This window comes from Lathamus discolor, chromosome 4, assembly GCF_037157495.1.
Source record: "Lathamus discolor isolate bLatDis1 chromosome 4, bLatDis1.hap1, whole genome shotgun sequence".
Taxonomy (NCBI): domain Eukaryota; kingdom Metazoa; phylum Chordata; class Aves; order Psittaciformes; family Psittacidae; genus Lathamus; species Lathamus discolor.
In genome coordinates this window covers 1727921-1751766 of record NC_088887.1, presented here as the reverse complement: position 1 = coordinate 1751766, position 23846 = coordinate 1727921, and the positions used below count along the sequence as shown (strand labels likewise).

Sequence of the window (23846 nt, the reverse complement as noted above, 5' to 3'; positions counted from 1 at the left end):
GAAGCAGAAAGGAAATACACAGCAGAGCAGCTTTGCTTTCCATTGTTAAAGCCACAGCCCACTCACAAATCATGTTTCCAGCCTGCAGAGTGAAAAGCACAGAATTGCCAGCAATGAGGTACATAAGCTCTTCATATCAGCACTGCTGCTTTGAGCAACTGAATTATTCTATGGAGCAATTTGACAGGCCAACAGGCTGCCCATCAAATGAGAACCAGAGTGTATGCCATTTGCAAGACAAGGCAGCAGTAAGCTTTTAATCAGTTCCCAACAAGAGCAACTGAAGTGAGCTGCTATAGTAATGGATTTTTTCCCTCTGCAAAGCCAAGAAGTGAGCGCTAGCTGTGCTACGAAGGGGAGGGAGCAAACCAAGGGAGGACAACACAGCATCCACTGCCACTGTTTCAACACTCGAGACACATCAAAGAAGAAAATGTAAAAATCAAGTAATGACCAAGTACTTTCACAAAACGTATGAAGGTCAGAAAGACTTTCCAGATTGACTTTTGTGACTACTAGACCAAGGCCCAAAATGAAGCGATAGATTCCGCTTGCCAGTGCATGAGAAGGTAACTTAAACGAGCTACACAGCAACGAGAAAATGCCAAAGGCAATAGCAAAGCTTACTGTTTTCCTCCATTCAACCAACTGTGCAGTGAACCAACTTAGCACAGCCAGTCTAAGGACATCCCTGAAGTCACTAAAGAAAATAAAGCCCTTAACCTGAAATGCAAAGACACCACCTTGGTTCCCACACGACTGGCAGGGGCAGAGCAGCAGGGTCATGTCCCCAAGTTCCAGGTAAGATAAAAACAGCACCGGATACGTTTGCGGGATGGGTCTGAGGCATCATTTCTGGCTTGCAAAAGCCTAGGGAAAGATGCGGTATGCAGCAGGACCAGTTCAAAGCTGCGGTCTAAAAAGGCACCGTGCTTCAGTGCAGCTCCGAGTTGTTCCTATCACCAGTGAGGTGGGAACAGGAGCCCACAAGTGTACTGCAGCTATACCTCATGGAAGCAGCACCTGCTTAACTTCAAATGTATGCTTAAATCCCACCAACTGGTTATTACATGTCACACGAATCCCAGACACCTAACAGAGAAAAAGAATTCCCCAGAAAATCCTACACTCTCACTAATCCCAATTTCTCACTCCTGAAGGACTCAGGGTTCGCAGTACATGTTGTGGTCCATACATCACCCAGTGAAGCCACCAGACTCCAACCAACAAGCCAGAACATCTGTCCCCTTGTACCCCAAGGCGGGTGCCAAAGCAAGGATACCAAGCTCCCAGTCCAGCTGACTGTACCTGTGAAACCACTGGCCAAGCACTGTGGGGAAGAAGTGCTCAGCTCTGCCACCGAACAGCAGCATCCGTGGTTTATCAGGCTGCTCCCAACAGGAAACAATCCCAACTGCCTGGGTCTTGGCGATGCAAAGCCGTATTTCAAAATGAAGTGTTTTCTAGCAAGGAAACAGGGCTTGAACAATAATAATCTCACTGGATATTTTCCAAGGCAGCTGGATATTCCCAGTAACCCCTGTAGGAGTTAACAGAAGAACACTACCCCTATTATTGTAGCAACTAAAAATGCTGGAGCATATTAGTAAGTGGCCAGAATTCATTTTCCTCTCGGTGAAGGGAAATGCAAACAAATGGCAGGAATACTTGCGGTTTCACTTGGAGTGTTTACCAGCTACTGGCCTTATATCCTAGATAATGAAACTTTCCAAGTTAAGTTGATCTAGGAAGTCTGCAGGATACAAATAGAAAGCCTGCTCCTAAAGCAAACACCCGCAGAAGCTGATCCTGAGCTCTGGAGGTGCAGCATCAGGTCTCCAGGGCAAGTGTTGCTATGAGAGAGCATAAGCCACAAGACTGAACATAGAAGGAGCATGGGGCCAGGTTTTTCAGGTAATCAGAGCACCCCAAGGCACACATAGGTACTATAGACCTGATTATCCTCTCAGTGGGCATCAGGGCATAGATGTCCAAACCACTAGGAAACTTCTCATAATTCCACTTGGAAAACAGTTTGGGTGCCTCACAATCTTCCAAAAGCCTGGAACTTGCATACAGCTAGACATATGTAAGTAAATACACAAATGCTTTGGTTTGCACACTGCTGAGACAGTCACTGCTGGTACTAAGCAGGTTAAGAAACTTGAAAGCTTCTTGCTAGATGCTTGATCTAAACTGGTTTTGTAAGCTGTGGGGCTTCAAGTAGTAAAAGCATTTTCTAGTAGCAGCCTTCCAGTATCTGAAGGGGGCCTATAAGGATGCTGGGGAGGGACTCTTCATTAGGGACTGTAGTGGTAGGACAAGAGGTAACGGGTTAAAACTTAAGCAGGGGAAGTTTAGATTGGATATAAGGAGGAAATTCTTTACTGTGAGGGTGGTGAGCCACTGGAATGGGTTGCCCAGGGAAGATGTGAATGCTCCATCCCTGGCAGTGTTCAAGGCCAGGATGGACATGGTTTAGGTGAAGTGTCCCTGCTTATGGCAGGAGGATTGGAGCTAGATGATCTTAAGGTCCTTTCCAACCCGAACTATTCTATGATCCTATGGTTCTTGAGAGTATAAAACAAGCAGAGGTTGTAGCCACTGTAGTAGGGACCACTTCTGTCAGGGCCATTCGTACCTCTGAGGAGCAGTTCAGATGCTCAGGATACACCTTGTGGGGGTAGCATATATGACACAGGGTCCTTTGGGAGATATGTGCCCTGACAGAGCAGTGGCTAGAGGCTACACAGTGAAAACTGGAAGGCAAAGGGCACACAACTGCTACATGTAAGTAACAGAAGCTCACCCACTGTATTTTAAACATCATCGAGGTTATACATATAGGTACTCAAACAGAACATTATTGGTACAATGGGAACTTCATATCCTTCCAAAAGCATTCACCTTCCTGACTTTTAAATGAGCTCTCCTCAGGAAAAATACCAATAAATGGCTTGCACTAGCACAGATATTAACATCTTTTTGACAGTCTCAGCAGTAAGCCTAACCACAAAAGTGAGTGTTGAAACAAAACAACCAATACACACACACAGAATAGGCTTGTTAGTAAAGAGGGCCCAAATATATGCAATAGCACATTATAGCTGCTAATTATTGTTGTAACATAAAACTGTTCAAAGAACAAAAATGATACGCTCTCTCCTACACATTCTTGGAACTAGTTGTAATGATGTAAACTACTCAGATTTATTGTTTCACTTTGACGTTGAATATGCAATTTGTTCTTCATGCCAAGAGAAATAAATAAATCACTACAGGAACAATGATTTCTACAACAATATGATTAATAGCTTCAGATCTGTCATTTCACACGGAAGTTCTGCAATTATTTTTCTCCTTAATGAATAAGTTTCCTTCAGCAAGACAAAAGGTTAAGGAAAGCAGCAGTCCCATCAGTTTTCTTTCTTCCAAAAATCATTTCTCCGTTTTCATCTTTCCTTCCTCTGTATCTGTACTGCATCTCCCATTGCCCTTTTCCCACACATTTCAAGCAGCATTGCTAATTCATAAGTGGGAATGCAGAACAAATCAAGAACAGCTGGACAAAGCTGAGACTCAAGTGTTTTGACACTGTGTCACAGGCAGCGAATTACAAACCCTCCTTCAAAAAGAACCTGCCACGCAGAACTCGGTGGTTACTCACAATCTGCATCACATAGGTAATTAATTACAGGGATCTGTTTTGGGGTGATGTTATCAACCTAAGAAACTGTTATCAACCAAAGTGTTTCTCTCACTCTGCTAATGATATCTGCAGCCTTCTTGGGGTCAGCTCACCCAGGCAAGCTATTTCTTAAGAAGTCTCATTTAAATTTCAAACTGACATAAAGATACTTTATGAAATTTGTGGGAAAATCTCTTTTTTTTTTTGCTCCCACTTAAGGGACCCTGGTTATGCTCTGCTCTCTGATTCGGGTATTGGACTTTGCCTCGTCAAAGGTTCTCTTATCAGAAACTGGTTAACAATGCATAGGGAGAGACTACTGAAACTTCATAAAACACTAATCATTTTTTAATTGTTCAGCATCAAAGGTACAAAGGTCAATATCTGTTGACTACGCTTTTGATTTGGTCCACCTGTATTATAATGGCAACCTGTATTATCAAGCTATATATATATATAGCTTGAGCCAAGTATTACTAGTCAGCTAACACTGAACTGTATGTTGTTTTCAACAGCCACTATACATGTGTTAATGCTTGTACCACAGGAATTGTCAGATGATAGCAGTCACAAAGTGAATATATGCCAGTATTTTTACCTTATTTGTACCAATGACTACTAGAGCTAGGTTAGTTTGCACACACAGACCACCTTCCTTTCATTCTGGTCCAAAGGACCAAGTGAATCAAAGCAAGAACAGCAGCTTCTTGGGGCACCATAATTCCACTGGGGAAGCTGAGGAACTCAAGGAAGAGAAAGACTCCACAGAAAACACTTAATACATAGAGAAACAGAAGACAAATATGTAATGAACTCCCGCTGCACCCACTATTCGCGCGGAACGTACCTCCTTGGCCATGTCAGTGTATTTCTGCTTTTCTTTTGGATCTAGAACAGCCCACCAATCGGCCAGGATCTTGGTTGCGCCACGATTATCGAGGCGAGGGTGTTCTTTGCGCACGAGGGAGCGATGGCGCTTGCAGAACAAGAGAAATGCATTCATTGGTCGGCGAGCTCGCTGCTCCGAGGACTCGTCATCTTCGGTTTCATCAGCATCCTGCTCTAAACTGTCAGCGCCAAGGAGTGGCACCTAGCAGACCCGAAAGAGAACAGGAGTAAATCCAGCTATCCACACTTCTCATGGAGACAGAGTCTGTGTGTGAACAAGGGAGATGCACGCGGATGCACACAGCTGGCTCCAAAGGCCAGCCATTCTGTCCGGAAGACCCAGAGTTCTACATTGGATCTTCTCACCTGACAGCCCAAGGTTTATTCATGTTCTTTGCAAGATTTAAACTCTTGACTTGCAAGTGAAGCAGATTTCTAAGCTGAGGACCATTCTCTGCTAACAGCCCTAAAGGGCTGGAGGGAGGAGATCCTTCCTACAACCTAGAAATCATCTCAGTGGGATGAGGCGAGAAGTGCTACCTTGGACCTCAATCGTGTTTGCAACTACAGAGTGCGTAGGAAGGAAAACGCACAGGTAACAGTTGTTTTCCCACCTCCTGCCATTCAAACCTCAGGCTGTGAGCAGTGCTGCAGTGCAGACACTGCCCAACTGCCCAGTCAGAGGGTAAATCTCTTAGCAGAGTATACTTGCAAAGCACATTCTCTCCGCTTATAGGACAGCATATCACTCCTACAAGGGATGCACCGCAGACATCTAGTTCTGACTGAATGTAACGAATTACTGTATGAAACAGAAAACCATCTCCTACCCGAGTGCAACACTATTTTATACCACACTGCGAAAGTGACCTGTAGATCAACAGAAAGAACTGTCAGAGGATCAGGCTCCTCCTTATCCTCATCAAGGTCACTCTTCCTTATCAGTATTCGGCTCAAGGCAGTCTCCTCAGCACTGACCTCTCCGTTCCTGCCTTAGGAAAGCGTCGAGATGCAGATATGAACGTTACCCACATGATGTAAACATGGTGTCTCCATAACCCATTTTGACTTCTTGTTATAGAGGATGAATTAACTACATCTGTGAGCTGCCACACTGTGGGATCCTTACGGAAAAAGGGTAAGGCCAGCATCACTGAACAGGATCAAAATATCAAGTGTGAAACCAGAGTCAGATTATCCCCCCTGTGCTCTCGATACTTTGGAGGGTAAGTTGAATTTCACATGGAAAGCCAGTAAATATTGTTGATGGCCTTTTCCTTCTTTTTCCCTTTTAATTTTTGTCTCTTTTCAATATTAAAAAAACAAAGGTAACTATAGCTTGGTCCCCAGAGCCACTACAAGCAGGTATCAAGAACAGGGTAACTTCACATCTAAAATGAACCATTGTAAAAACATGTACCAAAACCCCACCTTGAGCAAGATCAAGATACCCAGCTAAAACTCCACTGTCTACATCTAAAGAGTCTTGTGCAAGATTCTGAATTCATGCTTTTGTGTTATTTACTACTTGCTTATTCATAAAAAAGAACAGCAAGAAGCAAACAAAATGAAAGCACAGCCAGTGACAACGTGACCCACCATTAACCTTTCATGGGCAAAGCATCCAAGGAAGTCTACCTTATCAATATCTTCGTCCTCTTCCTCTTCTTCCTCCTCTTCAGAGAAGTCAAGGAGTTTTTTGGCAAGCAGGGGATGCCACTGAAGACACTTTCTTTTTGGTCGCTTCCCAGTTCCTTCCCCTTCTGTCGAATGATCCTTATTCCTACTACTGCCTTTCATTACTGTGACCTGTCGTGCAAAAACAGTCATACGGTCACAAAAAATGCTCGGGCAAAAAAGACCATCATATGGACACTTAAATGAACCAGTGACAAGTACATGAGGCATTACTGCAGGACTCTCAGATGAGATACCAGATATTTATTCCAATTATCAACAACAGTGTGGATGCACCTTTTCCAGCCTTACCATTTTCACCTAGTGCCTCAGTTAACTAGCAGCGTACAGTTAAAGAGCCTGAAGCAAAGACACTATCCATTCCAGTTCACAAATGGGCTCTTGTCTAAAGGATAGGAGAAAAGCCCTCATGCTTCACTAGTCAACTGAGTAAGAAACTCCACAGCTCTTCCACGCCTATGTCCACTGTAGTTTTTCATGTTTTACAACTGAAAACACCAGGATTATCTCTCTTTTTTAGCAGTAGAACATATTGCCAGCCACTCATCTGGTAATCACTCACTTATATATAGCAATGCCAATGTAGAACCCCATGACGCTACGAGCTAGGGTTTCCCAAGTGCCATTAAAAGGTGCAGTAGGGACATCTAACTCCCTGCCCGAGAGAACTGAAGTTTAATACATGAATTTGGAGCAACAACCAGAAGTAGTCACCCTGACACTTACGAAGTCCTCGTCAACAAGAGCCCTTGCACAGCAAACAAAAGCATCCACTGAATCAGGTGCATCAGAAGGTAAACTGTATTACGCACCTATCTTTGTGCGTGTCCTTACCTAAAGAAGTATGTCACAGTTACCTCTCAGCAAAAATACACGCTCACCACACATTAACTACCAGTTTAAGGGATGGCTTTAAGGGATCTGCTTCCCAAGTAAGGGGCAAACAAATTAAGAAGTAAATAAAACCAGTACATCTCATCTGAGTACTGAAACCCACAGCAAGCAAGCACTGCTGGCACACAGAGTCTGGTCCCTCATAGCCTTCTGTTTGCACTGTGTAACATCCATGATAATCCTCACAGGAGCATGGCTGGCTTTCCCAAAAACACCACAAACAGCAAAACAAACTGAACCTGGAGAGTGGTCAGCCAGCTAGATCCTTATAAAGCTGACTGAACTGATGAAGTCTCACAGGGGCTTCTCGCCAGGAGGATAAAGAAGCTGGGCTAACTGCTGGTCCCATAGGCAAAGCATCTCTGATGCTGACTCTGAGAAGGGCACGAAAAGAGGTTGAGCCTTGCAGGTGCAAGGCCACACTGCATTTCGGGATGCTGCTGTCTGGAAGATGTCCATTAGAGCACTAATACTTCAGCCTACAGCAGCAGAAGGGAAAGCTGCGACACTGGCACTGCACCAGTTGCCTGAGCCCTGGTGCCACAGCCAGGGTGAATGCCTCACCAGAACCACCCTCGCACAGCCTATACAGCCCTGGCCATGCTCCTACGTATCCCCCCCATTTCAGTGATCACTAATTCTGATCTCTTCCACGTGTGTTTCTTGTTGGTTCACCCACTGGCATCCTGACAACATGCCCTTGTTTGCAGCAGAAATGGGTGTAAGCAGCCGCTTCCCCTGCAGACCCCAACAGCACAGAAAGCTGAAGGACCCTCAGACATTGCTTGCTGGAGGGAACAACTTAACCTGGGAGAAAGCAGGTTCACAAATTCTAGCCTATAGACAAACCCAGCCATTTCCTCACTGTGTATTGGATTTCGTTAGTTCCCACTCATCAGCAGTACCCGGCTCCCATCAGCTAAGGATACCCTATAACTTCGTAGCTTCTCGCCTTTAAGCTCCACACTTTGCTGTCCCCATCCCACCACTTCTACCTGGAAGCGGTTAAACTCCGGTTTCATGGCACCTGCTCTTCTGCTCGTTTTCTGTAACCAACTCCTATCTTTTCACCAAATATTACACAGCACATAATCATGCACCATTCCACCTAAATCTTAATCTGTGATTGCCAAAACGGATCCAAATACACAAAAACCTTTGGCTTGAAAAGAACATTAAAGTGTGGAAAACCAAGCCGCAACCCAGCATCACAAAATGCACGTTTGAGATTGTTTCTATCCCACCGTGACCCTTGCCATGTACCACACTGCACTGCGCTCCCCATGTGTCTCTCCCTGTAAAGTGCTGACCCATCATTTGCTTTTGTTTGGGGTATTTGTGGACACAAATCAACAAGTAGCTGAGTTACTATTTGAGTAGGAACTGAGTAGCAGAGATTTGTTAAGTCTCACAGTTTTGTTACATCACCATTGTCAATAAGGTACGTGGCCTATTCCTGAGCAGGATAAATGCACAACAGGGACACAGCTACTCCAGGCATTAGCACTGACTAACCTAGGCAAGCTAAGCATACGGTTTCTGCCCACGGTCAGACCTAAGTAAGATGAATATTACTGGTAGCCTTCTATCTTGTTATTGTGCAACTTATGTTTGCAGAGTGCTCCATGATCCTCCTTTGCAAAGCACAGCTGAAGTCTCAGTGCTATTTCAACAACAGCACTGCCTTTAGCTGGCACCTCTCTGCCTGCTGCCCTTTGAAAGATGAGCAAGAAAAACTTCACAGGACTTAAGTGATCTCATGAACTATTCCACATGTCCTCCATCACTCCTGAGGCCCTGCCTATGCTCTAAGCTGAGCTTGGCAAGGCAGCAGAGACCCCAAGCACCAGTCACCTTTCAAACCCCAAAGGGGCTCTCAGCACATTAGGTCACTTTACTATGACCCAGCTGACAAACAGTTTTTGTTTTCCATACATAAGGCTAGGTATTGAGCACCCAGTTACCCTTCAAATACATTAAAACTAAATTAATCAAAGCACATTAGTGCTGAAACAGAAACGCAGGCTCAGCTTCAGGAATTCAAGTGATGCTCATTAGGTTGTTTGGTTGAACATTTTAGCTTAGTCGTCACCCTGAAGCAACAGTTCGACTATAGAGAGGCTTTTAACAAGATAGGTTGCTACCCTATCAGCTGAACAAGGATTTAGGAGACCCAAGACACAGAGTAAGCCAGATCCTGGCTGTTGTACAGGCACCATTTACTAGAGAAAGGCACAGTTACGCTTTGCTTCCACTTCAGAACGAATCTTTGTAATGGTCAACAACAAAAATCCTCACAATTTAACCCCACTGATGTGAGAACTGAGGCCACAGACTGACTTCAAACTTCACTGCCGTGGTTTAACCCCAGCTGGCAGCTAAGTACCGCTCTACCCAAGCTCAAACCAGGACATTCACTTTTACAGCACGGTCTGGAAGCCCTCTACCCCTTAGGTATGCCAAACTATGTACTCCATCCTCTGTGCCCTCTCTTTCCTATAAAACAGAGTCATTCATAACATGAACAGCCCCTATTCTCCAGTATTTCTGTGCTTCCAAACCGTTTCCTCCAATTTTTACTTATTCCAGAGACTTTCTTTGGTGTTTTCTCTTTTGCTGATGCCTCTCTCAGCCAAATACAGGATTGTCAATGAAGAATAGTCTATTTCTCTATTGCATTTCATGGGACTTTTCCTCTTATAAAATACATGCTGACACAGCGTGATGAACTTGTTTTCCTCTGCATTGCTTCATCTTCCATACCACTGCCCCCACTCTTCATGGGTGTTTCTGTTAGAACTGTTGCTATAGAATCATAGAATAGTTCGGGTTGGAAAGGACCTCAAGATCATCCAGTTCCAACCCCCCTGCCATGGGCAGGGACACCTCACACTAAACCATGTCACACAAGGCTTCATCCAACCTGGCCTTGAACACTGCCAGGGATGGAGCACTCACAACCTCCCTGGGCAACCCATTCCAGTGTCTCACCACCCTAACAGGAAAGAATTTCCTCCTTAGATCCAATCTAAACTTCCCCTGTTTCAGTTTGAACCCGTTACCCCTTGTCCTGCCACTACAGTCCCTGATGAAGAGTCCCTGCCCAGCATCCCTATATTTTTATATACAATCATATAATTAATTATGAAAGGAGATGTCCCACAAAAAAAATCCCCAGAACAAATCCAGTCAAATACAAGCTACAGCTAAAATGGGCACTTTCATTCTATTTTCTGGGTTTTTTTCTGTCTGGAAGATTTTGGCAGGACATAACATAACTACTTAGACAACACACTCCATGGGCAAGCGAACGCACGTATGATTAAATGACAGCGCAGGTTTTACTGGCATTATTCCCTTTCCGAATGGCAAAACATCAATGGAATCCATTCAGTGGACTCTTCAGATTCTATTTATTTCTCTTTTTTTTTCCCCCCTCAACACATCATCAATAGCGCGTTAGTTGCTTGTTTTGTACGGGAGACCGGACGCTGGCAGGCAGAAGCAAGCAAAACCACCAGCTCCTTCTCTGTCTCGCTCAGGGATCCCTGGGTGCTGGCAAGCATCCCACCAGCAAGCTTTTGAATAGAGACTTGGACGTGGACCCTACAAGAACTGAAGCATGTATTTAAGCTCGGCAATTAAACAGTTCTATAGAAAGTCACAGAACAAATCCTGGAGGTTTTGCAGGATTTGGGGCTTAAAAGCATAGAAGACACAGAGCACCCAAAGTGCAAAGTTTGCAGTGAATGGAGTTTATGAACCATATCACAAAGTACATACTTTTTTCCTACAGTGCCAGTAAAAATGTCAGGTGTCTTTTAAGGCAGATGTAATGGCTTTTAGAAGTTAGCAAGAGGAAAAAAGAAAGCAAAAGACATCTAACAAGATTTTACAAGGTATTTCTCAGCTTAAAGATGAGAAAAAAGTGACAGACACTAGGGAGAAAGTAGGAATATTCCAACAAGACAAGACAAAAGTATGGACAGCTTCGCTTAAAATAAGCTACACATGCTTTATAACATCACCAGAGGATACCTGTCAAGGCTGACATTCATGTTCTACTGATAGCAAGAGATACCTTCAGGGTGATGTTCTACACCTCCTTTTAGTGCAGATACAGATCAAATGATACAGCTACTACACCAGGGAGGAAAAAAGTAACTTTTTTTCCCTTTTCTTTTTGGTGTGCTGCCCGTGTTATTTCCTTTCTGGTTCTGGAAATATTAGTCAAAGTATCACAGTTTTCTGGGCTGTCTTATAAATATATATACCTAATAGGGTTTCAGAGAGAAGTAAAATTAAGACTGCTTAAGAGATGGATGGCAGTGGGGGAGCAGGGGAGAAGAATGAATGTTTAGGTTTTTACTGCAAACGTTTCTATTTCAGTCCCACAACTGTATGCAAGTGCTCGCTAACAACAAGTGTTATTACCCGATACAGAGAGCTGCCCAACTTCCACAGTCCTAATTCTGGGTCTATCTCACCCCACGGTTGATTTGTCACTGACGATGCCGCTAGCGCTTGTGCTGAACAAGCCGCGGTCACACCAGGCATGCCCCAAACTACATCCACAAACACCCAAATCCTCATGAAGGTCTTAAAAAGTAACCCAGGCGCATGTTCTAATAAAGACTGGGAAGAAATCCCAGGGCTGCAAAAGCCGAAGCCCAGAGATGTGAGTTGCGACTGTGGCGCGCTCCCTGTTGGAAGGTTCTCTATGGAAGAGCCTCTGAACGTCAGCAACACTCATTTCCATGAGGACAGTGGAAACGATTTCTGTTTTCCTGTTACCTCAAAGGCACATTCCCTGGAATCCAGCTGGGCCCTCAGCTGAATCCATGAAAATTGCAGGTACAAAGGAGCAAAGTGAAAGTTTCACGTGGATTTCCCACACTGTCTGCTCTGTTTTACACTATCTAAATTCTCTATTACTTTACAAAAACAAATGCCAGAAAGAGAAAAGAGGATCCGACTACGACACTAATGGCTTGGTGTTTCGGGGGCTACCAACTCAGTGACCTGTGCTGACAACGAAGACGCAGGAGACTGGGACATAAGTTCATCTTCTCACAAGTCTGTCAGTAAAATACACTGCATGAATACAGAAAGCTTTTTAAACCATAGATTTCCTTTTAGCTCTGGAATAACTGAAGCAGAATATTCCTATAATGAAGGACAAACACTAGCTGGCACTAATTACTGACCAGTCAGGGAGTATATTCTTTATTGTTTCACAGTGGAAAGCCATTAATGAGCTTTCTAATTTTCAGAGATGGGATGGTTTAATGGGGGACATGCTGAGACTCCATGGAGTCCTGTTTGCTAGCAGAGGTTTGGGATAGACTGTCACCACATGAAACACTTAGCAACACTGCAACAAGTCTTACTTATTTGTTAATGACATCCTCCTCCATCTTCGTAAGTGATTTTAAACTACTCGTCGTTCTCTTAAACTCAGATCCGAGTTGCTTGATGGTTTTGTTCTCTAATACCTAAAATTAAACCCTAAGATCATCACAAGAATGTCAACAGCACTCTTTTAAGTGAATTTTTCATGCTTACCAGAGAGGAATAAAAGCAACATGTAATAAGTCAATCAGTTTTAAACTTCAGCTCTACTCTTCCTCTGCTCATTCACATGCACAAGAAAAAAGATGTTCTTTGGGGGGTTTTAATGCAAAGAAACCAATCAGGTTTTGTCTAGTACAAAAAGCGCTTTATGTGGAACAACTTTACTCATCATTAGCATGGTACCAGGATGCTTCAGGTTTTTTGAAGAAGAAAGGTGGGGGGATAAACTTGTTACTAGTGCTCACTTGCCTTTTTCATGTGTGTATCCTTTAGTTTTGCTTTTGGTTAACACTATCATAGTCAATTCTTCAGAGCTATATGTATGAATGTCTTTAAGGGCATTTCAAGTGCTAGCTCCCTCTAAATCCGCTTTCAGAATGGAAACCACACAGACAGTATGTGCATAGGATAGCACAGGACCACCTTACTAAACAAGGAAATCTCAGTCCTTCAATACATAATAAAAACCTGCCTATTCTCTGTAAGGAGTACTCTGCTCAGATGTGCTTGTGCCACCACTTCAGGCAACTGGGTTTTAAAAGACGCTAAATGAACACGGATCTTTCCATGACACTCAAGCATAAGAAACAAAGCTTGAAAAGTCATGAGGAGGCACATAAACTGCTGCAAAGCTGCTTCCTGAAGTTCGATTTTGAATAATGATCTCTTTTTTTCTAGCTCTCTTTTTTCCTCTTCATTTGTAGAAAACATGGAGAAATATAATAAAATCCCCTTTTACTTTGTAGAGAATTCTTCAGCCTTTAAGAATGCCCTCATTAAAACAAGTGAAACACAGGCAAACCCTGCCTGCTACAAAACTGCCCTCAAAAGGCACACTTAGGAACCGGATACTGACATTACAGTGCATGAGTAATCCAATTAGGAAATGAAAAAGACAACTTCGCATAAATCCCAACTACTGCATCTTCCTTACACCCGAACAGACACAGCTGACTGGACCTTACTCAGCCAAGTATTTCAACCAACACTCAGCCTGAAATTCAGTGTGTAACCCAAACTTGGGAGAGCTACCTTAGTTATGGTACTGAAAAACCAAGTTAAGAGCGTACCATGGTTAGGCTACCAGCAAGTGCTTGCTGTCAGTAGGGTAAACTGATTGATCAACTGCAATTTAGTAGTTGTAGTCTAGAAAATACACTAAGAAAAAAAAGGGGGGGAGGAAAAGAGAGCAAACAGTAAAAATACAGGGAAAGAGGGGGGAAGGAAAAACAGTGAAAAAAAAGATGGAAAAAAGGCAAGGAAATAAAAGAAGACTGAAGAAAACAGGCAAAGCAAAACTAAAGGAAAACCTCAGTGAAAACTGGCATCATTTAGCTTGAGAAAGACAAAATAACAGGCTTTAAATACATAAAAGACATGAGCAAATAATCTGTGATCTACATCCATCATGCAGAGCACAAGAGGGTGGACTCTGCTAACAGGAAGGAAAACAAGAGGCCAAGCCCTGGAGAGCAGCAGAAGGGAAGGATCTCTCCTGGGGTGTCACCCAGCACCCCAGCACCTGCAGGGCTGTGGTGTGCAGGGCAATGGCACTGAGGATCAAACCTCCCAAGTCATCATGTGTCGTTGTGCCCCATATCCTAAACATAAGAAAACTTAATCATGAAAACTAAGTGGGGCATCATATTTCAAATATGCAACTAACAATGTGTTCAAAAGGTGCGAGTTTGGACAATCTTCATAAAAACAACCAGCTCCCCCCCAGTTCTCTTAAGTCTTTTATTATGTCGTTGTTTGCTTTTGCCCCCCCCCCCCCCTTTGGATGCTCATTCACCAGACTGAATGCCAGCTAAAACCCACTTAACTTGGCAAAACAAAATCAGTGCGTTTAACTTAAACTTATCAGTGCCGGAGAGTACCAGGCGTGCAGGAATCTCCTCCTGGACCTACAAAAATAACCTTTATTATTTCACTTTAAACTATAATAATACAGGGTTTGTATCAGTAATAAAGGGTATATATAATTAAAATAATAAATAACGATAAACAATAATATAGGTTATAGATAAATAAGAAAAGTCTAATTAAAATAATAAAAATAATATAGGGTATGTATAAATAATAAAGGATAAGAACCTCTATAATTTAACTTACGAAAGTGGGAAATGGTTTAGGAAATGGTCAAGCTTTTATTTCCTGCTTTGCCTTATCCTAAATAAACCCAACCTGAGGAAAGTCAAGCCTTCAAACACTAATTACAAATTTAAAACAATAACGAGAAGTGGGCAATGCTTTCCAAACGGACCCGCTGAGGCCCGGCACAACACGTTCAGCTCTATCTTAGAGCAAGCTTTTAACGTAGCTCATGGATGAAGCGGCGAGCCACCGACCCCACAGGAAACCTTCGCTGTCTGGGCAATGCAGCTTCTGTTTTGGCAGAAGCACAGCGCTTCCACCGGAAAACAAAACCCCGATGCCGCTCAAAGCCAAAGCGCATCCACAAACCCTGCTCGGCCGGTGCGTGCTAAATCCAGAAGGAGGGGGTGCGGGCAACACGCCAGCGCGCACAGCACCGCGATTCGGGAGCAGGAGGGATCAGCACGCTGGGGAGGATGGCTCAGGGGAAACAAGGAGGCAGCAGAAACGCTGCTGCAACCCAGCGGCAGCCGTGACTGCGGCGGGGCTTGACGGACCGGCCGCCAACTGACGGCACCGGTGGTACCCGCGGGGATGATGAAGAGGCGCAGCCGGGGGGCAGGCAGGGAGGTGCGGGGTACCGGCGGTCGCCCCGCGGATGGGGCCCCTGTGCTGGGGCGCAGGGCGGCTGGAGGAGGTACGGGGGGCAAGGCAGGTCCCACCGGCACCGCTCCCTCCGCCGACGGAATGGGACGCGCCGGCTCCCTCCGGGCTCCGGCACGCACCGGCCGGCTCGGCAGTCACACCGAGCGGCAGCCGGTGTTCCGGTTAGCGGGGCTCGGCCGCAAGTACCTGCTGTGCGGGAGAGGAGAGGCCACGGTGGCATTGGGCAGCTCTGCTGCGCGGAGCCGCCGCAGGAGACCTTCACCGAGGAGGCGAGAACGCCAGGGAGGTGCCCGGGGCTTCCTCGGTGCCGGGGGAGAGGGAGGATGCGGAGCAGAGGCCGAGCCTGGCCTCGGTGAGGGCGTTGGAGGTGTTTACCTCCGGCCCGGAACAGACCCGGACACCGCGGTTCTAAAGCTGCACCGGGGTTCCAAACCGGCCCCAGGGTTCCAAACCGGCCCCGGGGTTCCAAACCGGCCCCAGGGTTCCAAACCGGCAGCGGGTGGGGAGGGGAAGGGAAGCCTGCACTCAAAAGTCACTGTTTTATGTAAAACCCTCTAACCCAACAATAAGAACCACACACCATAGAAATAAACCATCATCCAGCCAACCCACCCAAGCGATCTGCAGTTGTCTGGAGGGAGACTCGGGCCTTAACCAAAACAGGCCTTTTCTTGCCTTGAATTTAAGTTACAGTAGGACATTTGCAATTGCAGGATTGATTTCAGCCTTCAGCAGCTGCAGAGGCAGAAGCAACTAGAACCCCAGTGACTCACAGGGCAGTGCTACACTTAGTTCATCAGAATATTAGCAAGACGCCAGCAACACACTGGGCTGGCCAAGATTCAGGGTCATGAAGTGCAGAAGACAGGTATCAGGGTGACAGCCACTTTTGGGGCATCAAGCACTAACCACCCCATGTGCCAACAGACCGCCACAGCAGGTCTTCCCATGGCCATGTGCATCCCCTGGGAAAACCCACACTAGTGGCATCCACTGCCTGGAGCTCCTGGAGAGCAGGCACGGGTTTCTCTCACTGTATGCTCTGTGCAGAGTAAATGCAAAGGAGCCAGGCACTGGGGAGCAGCAGCAGGCTTCCTGCATACATAGGTGATGTCAGTCACCCAGGGGATGGATACACTGGGACTCCTGTGCTGCTGGATCTGGCCCATGCAACCAGAAAGCTTTGGCATCCTTTTGCTGCAAAACAGCATTCATGTTTGTTGCTACATCTGCAGCCACAACAGGAGAGAGGGACAAGGAACCCGGGATGGTGAGCAGAACAAGCGCCGTAAATTCAAAGCACAGAGGATGCAGAGCCCAGCCTGCTTCGGAATGCTTCCTCCTCCCACGGAGAAGGGAATAACAACAACATGCACCTCGAAATCCCTCTGCTGACGCCAGAGCAATTTATCAATAGCGCACTTTTCCTCCAGGAACACGGAGTAGACGGTGAAATGCAACCACCTCTCGAGTGCTTGTCTGCAGAGCATCACAGCCCATAGCAACAGCGCGCTCCGGAAAACACTGACTTTTAGAGTTAAAGCAGGGGAGGTATTCTGACAGAATAGTTGCCTGACAGCAATGAACACAAGGGTCCAGAGCTGAGAGAGCATTCACATACGTACCCCCCAAAATTCACTTTGTGCCCCTGTGTGATCAGGACTACCTGTGCCTGCCTGGAGAGCAGCTTTTCTAGACAGGCCGTTGTCATTCTTGTGATTTACTGGTATTTTAATACCATCCTAAAACGAAAACCTTTGTGATTTGTTAACCAGGGGTTCCCGCTAGCTTTTGCAAGGCACTAAATGGTTAATCTCCGCACAGAGGGCTTCAGAGCCAGTGAGATCACAGGTAAGATGGCCACAGGAAATACCTAATGAATTTCTCCGCAGGGGTACTCCCATCAGCTCATTCCCACGAGGGCATCTGCAGTTCAGCAACAACTTCCTCACCGAAGGGCTACTGCTATGAATCCAAAGTCAGACCGAAATTGTACGTGAACAGGAGGGGTGGCCTGGAGTTGTGCTGGCAGCCTTCAGAGGAGGAGACCCTCTGAACGGGGCGGTGGGGAGTCAATGTTTTTGGCTTGCCCCTCCCAAAGCTTCATTTTAATCTCCGATTAGCAAGCATACCAATTGCCGTAGGGTCCAGGCAGGGCAGAAACACAGCCAAGTGCTCTTGCGCAGCGCAGAGCAGCACAAAGGAGGAGATGTCCCTGCAGCGTCCATCGCAGGGTGAGCACAGCTGAATGGGAAGATTGTTCGACTCTCCTTTTCACCTCTTGTTGATTGTGCCCTAGCATCTTCTGCAAAACCGGGACAATGCAGCTGTGTCCATTGCTACTGTAATCCATTCTAAGGTTTACCATGTGTGTAACGAGGCCTTCATAATAAAATTCAGTCATAATTACTACCAGTGTCAGGGGAACCATATACAGCTGTATAAGCAAATGAAAGAATTAGTCCCCTAATACGTATTTAATAGGCTGTAAAATAGCCTCGCACAACCCAGTATTAGAGTTTGTCTACTTTCACTCTCTTCAATTCAAGCACAATAGGCTAAGACAGTTCTCCAGACAGCCCCTCAAACAGCTACTACCCACTGCTCCTACAGAACAAGAATCAAGTTAATGGCTACAGACAGCATTTACTCAGGTTTGTTCATCTTCGATATTACTAGCTCATGCATCACGGTAATGTAACTCTTGCGCATCTCAGATACAACAATAAAGAGGCTACATGAAAAGTTCAACTCGAAGAGGCTTGTGCAATGACCACAGACAGAAATACCACATATTGACTTGATGATAAATTTCTAGCTGCTATCGTGTTTTCTGCAGAATCAAACTGTTACTATTGCCTTCCAGTTTCTCTACCTACCAAGAAATAAAGTGGGTAAAGTAAAAAAGGAGACAAAAAGGAACCCTTGGAGTCTGTTCCCCGCCTGAACCCTCCCCTACAAGATTCTGGGTTATTTTCCAACCTATTGACCTAAAATAGGATTAAAAGAAATATTAAAGCAGCAACACTTTGGCAAAATACGTTGTATCTCAAATTAGGCATAGGCCAAGAAGGTAAAAGGAATGCCAAAGCAGAGCACAATGCTGGATATGACTCTCCTCTCCCAGGTACCAAGTGATAGGATGAGAAGAAATGACCTCAAGTCGTGCATTACATGTATTGCTCTTCTTACTGCAGGCAACATTTGAAGTATCAAGAATGAGCTTTCACTGCAGACTACATTCCGGAGTGCAGTGGTTTAATTTGATCACGGAAGAAGAATATACAGCTAAAGGACCTTTGGTTTTGGAAACACCGTCACCTCTCAGAACTATTCAGATCCACATAAAACCCTTTAGGGTCTAGCCAAATTTGTAATTATTTTGACAGCAGATGTACGATCTCAATACACAATTTTCAAGTGCCATCTAGTGGTTATCTTCATTTTTATTTCATTTGGGTATTTAAAAATAAATTCCCCAAATTTTTTAATCAAAAAGAAGAAAAAAGTTTGGTTTTGCTATCACATCGTGCTGTTTCCTTATGCAACTCTTGGTCCTGCAATGGTAAGAACATACTTAAGTGAAGCCTAAGTTTAAGCATTCTGATGGACTGAATTTAGGCCAAAAGACAGGTGATTTCAGGACTAAGGAACTGAAAGAGAAGGGGGAAAAATATCTTACCCATAGAAACAAAAGAAGGCACAAATGCCAGTTCATTATTTAGAGCTTTTTCAGCACGATTTAATGACTTATCGTGAAAGCATTCTGTTATATTAAAGTCCATAAGTAATTATGGCCTTAAATGAATGTATGAGAAAATCCTGGAGAATAAATCATGTTCTAAGCATTCCTCACAGCAGATAAAGCCAAAAATCCACCATACCATGTCAAGAGGTTTCTGGTTTACACTCCACCTAACCTGTGATCTTACGCACGCCCCAAACTCTGATGTTCAGACCTAAGTTTGGTGACTTAACATATTAGTCTCATAATGGGAACAACTACTTCAGGTCTATCTGTCTCCTACCTCAAATATCCTCTTATTCTCCAAGTACAGGGAACTGGGCTGACTTTGTACCCTGAAAAATGGCCAAACCTTTGTGCCCAAGGAGGCATCAAACCTGTGGTGCATGCCATCCAGACCAGCTGTGTGAAACATGCAGAGCACAGCAAATCCTGGATTCAGCGTATATGAAAAGACACGTATGTGCTCGTATCTCCATTTGGAAATCTCCAGACACAAATATGGAAACCTGTGTCAGGCAGCCAACCAACATCTGGGCTCCTCTGTAATGGAGTTCTGAGAGCCTAAAAGGGACATGTTCTACTTGTGTAACATACTTCAATAGAGCTACAACAATATACATATAATTTTGTGTCTATCTCTATAGAGAAAGTATTCAAACACAGAATTTGAGATAGAGCCGAAGTCAAAACCATACCCATACCAAACATCATCATGTACTATTCCTTTACTTAAAGACTTGCTAGCTATCTTGATGTGGCAGAATCAAATTTACTGTGGAAAAAACCTATCAAATAAATGTTTAGCTCTTATTCATTCTGTCGTGAATGTGGACTTCATAATAAAAGCTGGGAACATGGGTATCTTCCTCATTTTTCCAGTTAGGAAAGAGTCTGAAAGAGGTGAAATCTCTTAAAAAAAAAAAAGAGGTCAGAAACAAATGCATGTCCGAAGTGGGAAGGAGAGCCTGCATCTCTGATCCCAGCCCCTGCTCCATTCTCCTTCCAGCAGATAGAAGATGAAGGAACTGACCACTTCCACATTCAGCCATCTTTTTGCGTGCTTGTTAGGTAGATAACTACAGAGACACGGAACAGCCCTCAGCAAGGCATGCTTTCGAGGCACCTCAGCTCCATGCAGGCCTCCATGGAGCTGCAGAATTCAGCCAGTGAAGCACTCATGCATGTACTGCTTCCCAGGCACACGCTGCTGCCCATGTCCTGTGCCTGTCCTGCGTGTGCTAACCCACCCCCTGTGCAGCTCATTGCTACTGTTCGCATGCCTCAGAGCCTCAGCAAGCAAGGGGCATCACCCCAACATCATACTGGGACCTTCGAAAGGGTGGTCAGGCATTGAAACAGGCTTCCCAGGGAACTGGGGGAATCACTTCCCCTTGAAGGGTTCAGAACCTGTGTAGATGAGCCCTTTAGTGACAGGGTTTAGTTGTGGAATTGGCAGTCCTGGGGTAAAGGCTGGACTTGACAATCTTAAAGGGCTTTTCCAACCTATTTGATTGTATGGTTCTATGACTGCGGGGCTCACCAGACAACCTGAATTGCTTGTGCTGATAAATCACTACATGGACAAACCTGTAAGCATCTCACTTTAGACCTGAGCACTGTCTCCCATTCATAACGCATACAACACACCATGGAACGTGTCTATCTGATCTGGGGCTTATCCAACATTCTCATCTTAATAATCCACGTACAGGTCCTGGAAAATTTATAGCATAACACCACTACCTCTGGGCAATTACATAAAAAGCAATGCAAATATTTGGAGATGCAGGAAATCACAAAGCTGTCCCTGAATACACGAACAGGGCATATACAATGCCAGAAAGAGTGGTCATATTTCATAACACACAGAGTAAAAAAAGGCAATAAACAATGTTACTTAAAAAGCCCTCAGAAGGAAGACCACTATTGCATGTCTAGCTTCACCAAGGCAGGCTCAGCTACTCAGCATATTGAACTTCCCTTTTAACATCTATCAAAGTAATCAAAATAATTTAAGTCCCATAGTTCCAGATCTCATTGCATAAACTGTTGCACTTCAATATTCAATTAACCCATTAAATTAAAAGGTACATTTAATTTGGAAGGCAGAGGTGGTGAAGCACTGGAACACCTTGACCAGAGAAGCTGTGGATGCCCCATCCCCGGCAGTGTTCAAGGCCAGGCTGGGTGGTGCTTTGAGCAACCTGGTCTAGTGGAAGGTGTCATATGTCAAATGACCCCATATTTAATAGCTGTCATTTCACTGTAGTGTTATAGCCACATTCTGCTGAAGCTCAGTGGATTTGGGGCAAGAATGATTTCAAGCTCTTGGAAGAAAGCAAGCTACCAAGAAAATCTGTTCTTTGCCAGGGAGATAGCTTTATGCCATAAGACATCACTTTCAGAGTTTTCCCCTAAAACATCTCACTCTCACATAAACTTCAATCAAAAGTAAGCAGGGCTGTGGACAATGCTCCCATTCTGAAGCCATATGCATGCTCTAATGTCGCAAAGATGCATCAGCACCTCGACTTCTGCGGCACATAACAGTCTCTTTTAAGGAGAAAGAGATGGCTTATTTTTAATTCATAGCAAGACAATCATATGATTCAGCAATGTCCACTTCAGAAGACCTAAAGCTATGAATTTGACACGAGCCGCATATGAAGGCTTTAGGGCAAATATTTTCACATTGCCCCCCTTAAAAAGTAGACAATATCATTATTAACTTCCACGCCCTAACAAACATTACTTCAAGAAAAGCCCAACATTTAAGACATAGGACCTGGAGGTTTCTAGTCCTGCTCAAGGCAGGCCTGGCTTCAAAGCTGGAAGCCACCACCACTTTTAGTACCTGCTCCACCATCATCACGTCTGACTTGCTGAGGGTGCACTCCATCCCATCATTTCTATCATTAATGGAAATACTAACACTGGCCCCCAAGGAATACCCCCAGTAACTCTCTGCCAGTTCAGTGCTGAACCACTGGTTCAGCTGATTTTGCATGCACCAGCCACCCAGTCTGGATCCAGTTTGGCACCAGGGGTGCTACTGAAGTGTCAGAAACCTTGGTACCATCAAAGTAAGCAAGGCCCTCCACTCTCCCATTGCCCACACCACCTTGTCTCCATCACTTCAGCTCATTGATACTGCACACTTTGCCCACGGTAAATCCACGTGTGACCTTCTTGCCCTTCACGTGCCTGGAAATGGCTTCAATGAAGGATCAGTGCCACAATCCCCGCAGGCACTGAGCACTGGTCAGCCAGCCTGCTGTCTCCCAGATGTTTCTTCATGCCTTAGAGCACAATTAAACACCTCAGGGTCTGATTTCTTCCTCTCACATGATCCATGAGAATGATGGCACTGATTCATTTGACCTGCAGTAACCTGAGATGACAACCACGTTACCATATTCGCCAGCAATTCCAAATGCAGAAGAGCTGGAAATACTGGTAGCTGGAGAACAGGTAGCACAGCTTGGCCTCAACCCTTCCTGTACTCTTTTCCAGAAAGCTACCCAACACCTGCAAATTCAAGTTTGTGAACATCTTTCCACACTAAAGTAAGATAATAATAATAATAGTAACAACAATAAAACCATGCGATTTAAGCACAGCATGGCATTTTCATTGTGCTCAGAAATGTGAGTTAGGTTTGGTCCAAACTTTCCTTCCTATTTTGCTTTTCTAACTGTTTTTCAGGATGGGGAGCATGAAGTTACTGTGATTCTGAAGCAAGCTGTAAAAAACCCTCAGTGAGCAAGACAGCAAGAGCGAGCCAGTGAGCTTCCTGCTCAAGTAATGCGTGCGATTTAAGACTAAGGTGAGAGTGCCTGGCATGTATTGAACAAATTCCTTCTAAAATCCAGATGTTTAACATCCTCAGAGATCTGCTGTGGACAGGCCAGCTCAGAAGTCTGTTGCTCTATGCTCAAGGGCCTAAATACAAGTCCTCCCCTGAAGTCTAGGTCCCTGGTGAGCTGGTAAGCAACTGGACAGATGCCACAACGTGATGTGTTGATAAAAAGCTTACCAGGAACTGTGAAGATGCCAAAGGACTTCAGTGAGCTTGGACAGGACATTCCAATTCAAGTTTTATAAACCCAAAACCAAACCAAACCTTAACTTGCTGTTTGCAGACTTGGGAGAAAACAGCTGGAAGGCCTTTTAGAACTGCTATGGGATGCATCAATTTGGCAGCAATCTCTGTAATAAATGGGGTTTTTCACAAGGCTTAAGGATCTCATTGCAAGAGGCTCAAGTCAGCCCACCAAAGAATCAAACACTTAAAATCAGCTGAGACAGCTCTTTCTACAAGCAGTCAGGTTTGCACTGAAACTTCCTCAGGAAGCAGGAAAGGTGGTTTCTTTTCTTTTTAAAAGACTTTAAGTGGAGGGATACTTTGGAACACAAAAAATCCCTCAGACCTGGCTGTGAGTCCTTATTAAATGCTGGGCTCTTAATGAAGCCCTTTCAGAATGGGTGGATTTCACGCATATGTGAATGCAAACACATACCATTCATTAAGCAGTAACTCAGAAACCTGTCTTTGTCTATCTTCACATGTCCCTTCACAATGCTATACAACTC

At 44.7% G+C, this 23846-nt stretch overlaps 1 protein-coding gene across 20 annotated transcripts in view; it reads right to left on the bottom strand.

Annotated features, from left to right (window-relative positions):
- The window catches only part of BBX (BBX high mobility group box domain containing), a 141413-nt gene that overhangs the window by 54512 nt on the left and 63055 nt on the right, over positions 1-23846 (bottom strand). For all 20 annotated transcript variants that reach the window (XM_065675952.1, XM_065675957.1, XM_065675953.1 and 17 more), the window contains 2 exons: positions 6215-6385; positions 4536-4778 (listed from right to left, as the gene is read on the bottom strand). In XM_065675952.1, the coding sequence (XP_065532024.1) occupies positions 4536-4778; positions 6215-6376 (405 nt within the window). In that variant the 5' untranslated portion in view covers positions 6377-6385. The remainder of the gene's footprint in view (positions 1-4535; positions 4779-6214; positions 6386-23846) is intronic.